The sequence below is a fragment of the Salvelinus fontinalis genome, chromosome 10 (genome assembly GCF_029448725.1).
Source record: "Salvelinus fontinalis isolate EN_2023a chromosome 10, ASM2944872v1, whole genome shotgun sequence".
In the NCBI taxonomy this organism is placed as follows: Eukaryota; Metazoa; Chordata; class Actinopteri; order Salmoniformes; family Salmonidae; genus Salvelinus; species Salvelinus fontinalis.
The window spans coordinates 42754151-42763002 of NC_074674.1; the positions used below are offsets into that span (position 1 = coordinate 42754151).

Consider the following 8852-nt stretch of genomic DNA (forward strand, 5'->3'; position numbering starts at 1 on the left):
CAGTTTGGCCGGGTGCCCAGCTCTAGGAAGAGTCTTGGTGGTTCCAAACTTCTTCCATTCAGGAATGATGGAGGCCACTGTGTTCATGGGAACCTTCATTCCTGCAGAAATGTTTTGGTACTCTTCCCCAGATCTGTGCCTCATCAGTCCTGTCTCGGAGCTCAACATACAACTCCTTTGACTTCATGACTTGGTTTTTGCACTGATATGCGCTTTCAACTGTGGGACCTTGTATAGACAGATGTGTGCCTTTCCAAATCATGTCCAATCAATTGAATTGACCACAGGTGGACTCCAATCAAGTTGTAGAAACATCTCAAGGATGATCAATGGAAACAGGATACACCTGAGTTCAATTTTGAATCTCTTAGCAAAGGGCCTGAATACCTATATAAATACGTTTTATATATATATATACACTTTATAAATGTGCAGAAAATTAAAAAAAACGTGTTTTTTCTTTGTCATTATGGGGTATTTGTTTGTAGTTTGCTGAGGATTTATTTGTATTTAATAATAAGGCTTTAACGTAACAAAATGTGGAAAAAGTCAAGGGGTCTGAATACTTGAATCCGAAGGCACTGTATCCACTGAACACAAAAATCACAACAAGTTGGTTCCTGTTTCAGTCATGTCTTTGGTCACGTTTGTGTGGGTCAAACAAAAACGTCCTAATACTTGGTTGACAATAGAGTCTCCCAAAATGGATGAAGTCATTAAAGAGCAACTGCAGAAACTTGCAGTTGATTGCAGTCAGAACTTCATGACCTTTGATCACATGATTTTTGTGAAGTTCATGCCGCCGACACGTAGGCCGTACTCTGACCATTTTTAAAACCTAGTGCAACACTATGAAACTTGAACGAGCCCATGTAGGCGCAAGTCAGACATTTGTTTCCAGGTTTTCTCTCCTTCCTTCCCTTTGACGGTTTCGAAAGGAGGAGAGGATGCAAGGAGTCAAGGTAATCAGATTGAGAAAAGGCCCTAAAATGTGCCATCTAATCAAACTCTCTGGGGTGGAAACTTTTGGTCGCGTTCCCTTACTCAGACGTTGCATGCACCAACCAACGGTTGCGTGCTTCGTCATTCACTTTGCCGTCGAGTAACAGATTGTTATAACATATAATGTGCTTAGCTGATACTTAAAATACCATCCAGGAGTTGATGGCATGCATCAACAACACCTTGGCAGAGGAACCCATAATGGAACCAAGAGGAACCTATAATGGAACCAAGAGGAACCCATAATGGAACCAAGAGGAACCCATAATGGAACCCATAATGGAACCCAGAGGAACCCATAATGGAACCCAGAGGAACTCATAAGAGGAACCCATAATGGAACACATAAGAGGAACCCAGAGGAGGAACCCATAATGGAACTCATTAGAGGAACCCATAATGGAACCAAGAGGAACCCATAATGGAACACATAAGAGGAACCCAGAGGAACCCATAATGGAACCCGGAGGAACCCATAATGGAACACATAAGAGGAACCCAGAGGAACCCATAGGAGGAACCCATAATGTGGATGCTGCAGCAGACACAGTAATAACACGCAGGCTGGTACATACACAATTCATTTCTGATTTCATTTAGAGTATATTCATGAAATAAAATCCCACACGCAGGTCAACAGTATTGATTTTAATAGTTGAACAGAGGTATCGCATACAACTGATTCTAATACACTGGGGAGAGGAGTTGAACTGAACGCACCACGTTTCCCAGATAGCTACGGTGGTGACTGGTTAAACACTACAGCAAAGTTGGTTAAGTGTGAAGATATATGTAGAAACAACTTCTCCAATAGAAACCCCCCCCCGATCACGGCGATGTCATGACGACGTTGGCTAGCATAAACGCATGCACAGAAACACGTCATCGCGGTCTAACGGTCGTCACACGCTGAACTGCGCACTCCTTCGATATCAAGTTGTTTGTTTGTCTTTTTTGTTTATTGAGGAAAATGAGAAGGTGTCCGTGTGACACGTTGACGAGGTCGTAGTAATAACATGGTCAGCTACTCAGAACATCGGTTTAAATCTAGATTGTTGCCTTTTAAAAAATAAAGAAAATTAACAACTAAAAGGAATAATTCTCAACTTCCCTCATTGACTTCTCTTAACCTCGGTTAGGTCCAGCCGAGTCTGATTCGCAAGCGTTCCCATAAGTCTCGCGAGTTTAGAAACTATGTGACTACAGTACCCTGAAGACACCGTGAAGAGGAAAGTTGTCGTCATTCCCCGAGTCGTGTGACAGGAAGTTGATCCAGGCCGACTGTCTGTTTATTAGATATGAATGTACACTGACTCGTATTGTTATGGGTTTTTTAGATGTAGATAAAGAAATATATTGTGAACTATTAAAATAAATTAAATTATATTATTTACATAGAGTACAAACAAGACCCTGTCACCAAACCATGTTCTGTTAAAGAGTTAGTCCGGATGTAAATCCCAGATGGCACCCTATTCAATATAGTACACTACGTCTGACCAGAACCCTACGGGTACCATTTGAGACGTCTCCCACTGTGCTCCTCTGGCTACATGGAGAGAACAGTGAATAGTGTTGCAGATATAGAAATTACATCTATAGAAAATACATTGTTCTCTTTTCCTTGTGAAATGTGATCTATGTTACTTATTTCTACCTGCAACACCGTGTGTCGACGGACAGAGAGTACCTCGGGGTCGAGTCGTGTTCAGAAGAGCACAAAATAAGGAAAACGTTAATTAAAGCTTTCTAATTAGCCAAGTTAGTTTGGTTCCTATTACATTTAGAAATGTTTTGTGTCTACTGGACAGACCTCTGGTCTTGTCTTAGCCATAATAAACCCCTGTCTACTGAACAGACCTCTGGTCTTGTCTTAGCCATAATAAACCCCTGTCTACTGAACAGACCTCTGGTCTTGTCTTAGCCATAATAAACCCCTGTCTACTGAACAGACCTCTGGTCTTGTCTTAGCCATAATAAACCCCTGTCTACTGAACAGACCTCTGGTCTTGTCTTAGCCATAATAAACCCCTGTCTACTGAACAGACCTCTGGTCTTGTCTTAGCCATAATAAACCCCTGTCTACTGAACAGACCTCTGGTCTTGTCTTAGCCATAATACACCCCTGTCTACTGAACAGACCTCTGGTCTTGTCTTAGCCATAATAAACCCCTGTCTACTGGACTGGAAGTGGAGTCCAGGTGCAGCTAGCATGTAGTTGAGCTATGGTCTGTAAATTGTTCATGTGTACTGAAGTATAGCTAGTAGCCAAACACTACAGAAAGACATCAGTGTTCTGGAGAGGGTGAGGAAGAAGAGGAAGAGTATGGAGTTGCGTATCCACCACCTCTCGCTTTCTCCTTTCTGTTCATCTCTTTCTTTCAGCTGCGTGTGAGAGAGATCAGACCGTTCATCTAGGAAGTGCCTGATCCAGAAAAACCAACTGTAGCTAAATATACCTAGACATTTTTCTCTATTTCACTACTTTTCAATTGTTCTGTTTCCAAAACAAGTTCTTTAGAAACATTAACCACCATACGACATCATTTTTCTTCAAACTTCAGTGGAAAAAATGACTAAATTTAAAAGACAAATACAAACATGGAGTGTTGTATTAAAAGGTGTCCCATAGGTGGCTGCTGGTACAGGTTGACCCAGACTGTATCTAGAGGAGAGTCAGTCCTTGCTACTACGTAGAACTCTGATCCTCACAAAGGGTTAACTAGCATGTCAACCCTCTTCAGATCTACAGCTCTCCAACATGTGCTCTGTTCCACGAGAAGATGTTTGGAAAAGTCCTTTATGTCTTCTTCACCTCTTCTCCTTTTTCTTGACCATCGGCCACCGACCTGTCCCCTGTCCCCAGTCCCCAGTCACTCTGTCTCTCTCCTCCCCTATTCCCTGTCCCTCTGTCTCCCCCACCCTGTTCCCAGTCCCTCTATCTCTCCCCTGTCCCCCGTCCCTCTATCTCTCCCCTGTCCCCAGTCCCTCTATCTCTCCCCTGTCCCCCGTCCCTCTATCTCTCCCCTGTCCCCAGTCACTCTGTCTCTCTCCTCCCCTATTCCCTGTCCCTCTGTCTCCCCCGCCCTGTCCCCCAGTCCCTCTATCTCTCCCCTGTCCCCAGTCCCTCTATCTCTCCCCTGTCCCCAGTCCCTCTATCTCTCCCCTGTCCCCAGTCCCTCTATCTCTCCCCTGTCCCCAGTCCCTCTATCTCTCCCCTCCCCTGTCCCCAGTCCATCTATCTCTCCCCTGTCCCCAGTCCCTCTATCTCTCCCCTCCCCTATTCCCTGTCCATCTGTCTCCTCTCCCCTGTCCCCAGTCCCCAGTCCCTCTATCTCTCCCCTGTCCCCCATCCCTCTATCTCTCCCCTGTCCCCAGTCCCCCAGTCCCTCTATCTCTCCCCTGTCCCCAGTCCCTCTATCTCTCCCCTGTCCCCAGTCCCTCTATCTCTCCCCTGTCCCCGGTCCCTCTATCTCTCCCCTGTCCCCAGTCCCTCTATCTCTCCCCTCCCCTGTCCCCAGTCCATCTATCTCTCCCCTGTCCCCAGCCCCTCTATCTCTCCCCTGTCCCCAGTCCCTCTATCTCTCCCCTCCCCTATTCCCTGTCCCTCTGTCTCCTCTCCCCTGTCCCCAGTCCATCTATCTCTCCCCTGTCCCCCAGTCTCTCTATCTCTCCCCTCCCCTGTTCCCAGTCCCTCTATCTCTCCCCTGTTCCCAGTCCCTCTATCTCTCCCCTGTCCCCAGTCCCTCTATCTCTCCCCTATCCCCAGTCTCTCTATCTCTCCCCTCCCCTGTTCCCAGTCCCTCTATCTCTCCCCTGTCCCCTGTCCCCAGTCCCTCTATCTCTCCCCTGTCCCCTGTCCCCAGTCCCTCTATCTCTCCCCTCCCCTGTCCCCAGTCTCTCTATCTCTCCCCTCCCCTGTCCCCAGTCTCTCTATCTCTCCCCTCCCCTGTCCCCAGTCCCTCTATCTCTCCCCTGTCCCCTGTCCCCAGTCCCTCTATCTCTCCCCTGTCCCCAGTCCCTCTATCTCTCCCCTCCCCTGTCCCCAGTCCCTCTATCTCTCCTCTGTCCCCAGTCCCTCTATCTCTCCCCTCCCCTGTCCCCAGTCTCTCTATCTCTCCCCTCCCCTGTCCCCAGTCTCTCTATCTCTCCCCTCCCCTGTCCCCAGTCCCTCTATCTCTCCCCTGTCCCCAGTCCCTCTATCTCTCCCCTCCCCTGTCCCCAGTCCCTCTATCTCTCCCCTCCCCTGTCCCCAGTCTCTCTATCTCTCCCCTCCCCTGTCCCCAGTCCCTCTATCTCTCCCCTGTCCCCTGTCCCCAGTCCCTCTATCTCTCCCCTCCCCTGTCCCCAGACCCTCTATCTCTCCCCTGTCCCCAGCCCCTCTATCTCTCCCCTGTCCCCAGCCCCTCTATCTCTCCCCTGTCCCCAGTCCCTCTATCTCTCCCCTGTCCCCTGTCCCCAGTCCCTCTATCTCTCCCCTCCCCTGTCCCCAGACCCTCTATCTCTCCCCTGTCCCCAGCCCCTCTATCTCTCCCCTGTCCCCAGCCCCTCTATCTCTCCCCTGTCCCCAGTCCCTCTATCTCTCCCCTCCCCTATTCCCGGTCCCTCTGTCTCCCCTCCCCTGTCCCCAGTCCCTCTATCTCTCCCCTGTCCCCAGTCCATCTATCTCTCCCCTCCCCTGTCCCCAGTCCCTCTATATCTCCCCTGTCCCCAGTCCCTCTATCTCTCCCCTGTCCCCAGTCCATCTATCTCTCCCCTCCCCTGTCCCCAGTCCCTCTATCTCTCCCCTGTCCCCAGTCCCTCTATCTCTCCCCTGTCCCCAGCCCCTCTATCTCTCCCCTCCCATATTCCCTGTCCCTCTGTCTCCCCTCCCCTGTCCCCAGTCCCTCTATCTCTCCCCTGTCCCCAGTCCCTCTTCATCCCTCCCCTCACATGTTCTGTTCTAGAAGGGGGAGATGGGGGGGAAAGGGGGAGGAGGAAAGACCACTCCCCTATCTCCTCTACTGTCCTCCCCTACCTCTAAAAGGGGGAGTTAGGAGAACATATGACCCCTCTCTCTACCTCTAAAAGGGGGAGATAGGAGAACATATTACCCCTCTCCCCACCTCTAAAAGGGGGCGTTAGGAAAACATTTGATCCCTCTCCCTACCTCTAAAAGGGGGAGTTAGGAGAACGAACAGTCCCACCTCTAAAAGGGGGAGTTAGGAGAACGAACAGTCCAAGCTGAGCTGAGAGAGATATCCTCATGGTTCAACGCTGGGGTGTGGCTGGTGGAGGGGTCAGGATTAGGGACGGAGCCGAGGATAAAGGTCAGAAAGAGGGGGGCGAGGGTCGGGCTGGGGAGGCAGCTAGTCGTTTTTTCCGTTGTTGTTGTTGTTTGTGTTGTCAACGGCAATAGGCGTGAGCTCACATCCTGGTTGCATCTTCGTCTGAGAACCTGCCCCTCCTTATCAAGAGCGGTGGCCTGAGGTAGAGGAGACACAGGAGAACCAATCAGAGATGCTGCTCATCAGAGATGCTAAAGACTGTGGGTTAGTAGAGGAGCATACATAGAGGAGGGGGGAATGGGAGGGGAGGGCAGTAGAGCAGGAGAGGAGAGGATGGGAGGGCAGGGCAGTAGAGCAGGAGAGGAGAGGAAAGAGAGAGGGAGGACAGTAGAGCAGGAGAGGAGAGGAAAGAGAGAGGGAGGACAGTAGAGCAGGAGAGGAGAGGATGGGAGGGGAGGGCAGTAGAGCAGGAGAGGAGAGGATGGGAGGACAGTAGAGCAGGAGAGGAGAGGATGGGATGGGAGGGGAGGACAGTAGAGCAGGAGAGGAGAGGATGGGAGGAGAGGACAGTAGAGCAGGAGAGGAGAGGATGGGAGGGGAGGGCAGTAGAGCAGGAGAGGAGAGGATGGGAGGGGAGGACAGTAGAGCAGGAGAGGAGAGGAAAGAGAGAGGGAGGACAGTAGAGCAGGAGAGGAGAGGAAAGAGAGAGGGAGGACAGTAGAGCAGGAGAGGAGAGGATGGGAGGGCAGGGCAGTAGAGCAGGAGAGGAGAGGAAAGAGAGAGGGAGGACAGGAATGCCAGATGAGAGAAGAGGAGAAGAGAAGCTCTAAATGACACAGGTCTGATGGTGACAGACATGTGCAAACTCAAGTTTCAAGGATAGCTGCTGGAGCATTCGCAGGGACAGGTAGGTGTACTAGTAGAACAAGGAGCGCTCTCTCACACTTTCAACACCTCAACAGATACAGTATCCTCGGGTTGATCAAATCATTTACGCTGTAGCCTACAGTTAGTTAATAACAGTTTGAGCGTGCTACACTTTTCTACAGACAAAATGTTAGCAACATGGACACAAGAGGGAAGAGCAGCTGTAAACAGGCTGAGCCACACACATACTCTAAACCCTACACACCCAGGAGTGTGGGTGTGTGTGTGTGTGTGTGTGTGTGTGTGTGTGTGTGTGTGTGTGTGTGTGTGTGTGTGTGTGTGTGTGTGTGTGTGTGTGTGTGTGTAAACACACAACACACACTTTCCTACAACAGGAGGAGAAACTACGACAGACTGCATAGTCAAACAGGTGTGGGGCAAAGGCTGTGATGTCACTGTGAGTGACAGGTGGAAGGGGGAGGAGCAACAGTGACACCGAGCGAGCCTATGAGAAAGAGCTGGGGGGAGGGGGCATGGGTGGAGCTGACAGAGCACACAGACGCCAGCAGCCAATCAGCACACAGTATGTGGAGACACAGGATACGGAGGCAGAGGGAGGGGGGGTTGTCGTGACAACAGGTTATACCTTATCCAGTACATGGCCGGGTGCTGGTGGAAGTCCAACGACCCAGAGCGCTGCATGGAGAAGCTGTGGTCCAACTGCACAACAGGACAAAGAAACCAGTAATGCCTTTAAAACCAGCAGGACTTATAGAGAAACCAGTAACACCTTTAAAACCAGCAGGACTTATAGAGAAACCAGTAACACCTTTAAAACCAGCAGGACTTATAGAGAAACCAGTAACACCTTTAAAACCAGCAGGACTTATAGAGAAACCAGTAACGCCTTTAAAACCAGCAGGACTTATAGAGAAACCAGTAACACCTTTAAAACCAGCAGGACTTATAGAGAAACCAGTAACGCCTTTAAAACCAGCAGGACTTATAGAGAAACCAGTAATGCCTTTAAAACCAGCAGGACTTATAGAGAAACCAGTAATGCCTTTAAAACCAGCAGGACTTATAGAGAAACCAGTAACGCCTTTCTAACCCAGCAGGACTTATAGAGAAACCAGTAATGCCTTTAAAACCAGCAGGACTTATAGAGAAACCAGTAACACCTTTAAAACCAGCAGGACTTATAGAGAAACCAGTAACACCTTTAAAACCAGCAGGACTTATAGAGAAACCAGTAACACCTTTAAAACCAGCAGGACTTATAGAGAAACCAGTAATGCCTTTAAAACCAGCAGGACTTATAGAGAAACCAGTAACACCTTTAAAACCAGCAGGACTTATAGAGAAACCAGTAACACCTTTAAAACCAGCAGGACTTATAGAGAAACCAGTAACACCTTTAAAACCAGCAGGACTTATAGAGAAACCAGTAATGCCTTTAAAACCAGCAGGACTTATAGAGAAACCAGTAACACCTTTAAAACCAGCAGGACTTATAGAGAAACCAGTAACGCCTTTAAAACCAGCAGGACTTATAGAGAAACCAGTAATGCCTTTAAAACCAGCAGGACTTATAGAGAAACCAGTAATGCCTTTAAAACCAGCAGGACTTATAGAGAAACCAGTAACGCCTTTCTAACCCAGCAGGACTTATAGAGAAACCAGTAATGCCTTTAAAACCAGCAGGACTTATAGAGA

The 8852-nt window shown here is 49.0% G+C and overlaps 1 protein-coding gene across 1 annotated transcript in view; it reads right to left on the bottom strand.

Moving 5' to 3' along the window:
- Positions 1–5857: 5857 nt before the first annotated feature.
- dclk1a (doublecortin-like kinase 1a) overlaps positions 5858–8852 on the bottom strand; it is a gene marked incomplete in the record, with an annotated part of 194899 nt that continues 191904 nt past the window's right edge. Inside the window, 2 exon segments of the mRNA XM_055936842.1 lie at positions 5858–6466; positions 7783–7856. Of these exon segments, the coding sequence (XP_055792817.1) occupies positions 6409–6466; positions 7783–7856 (132 nt within the window).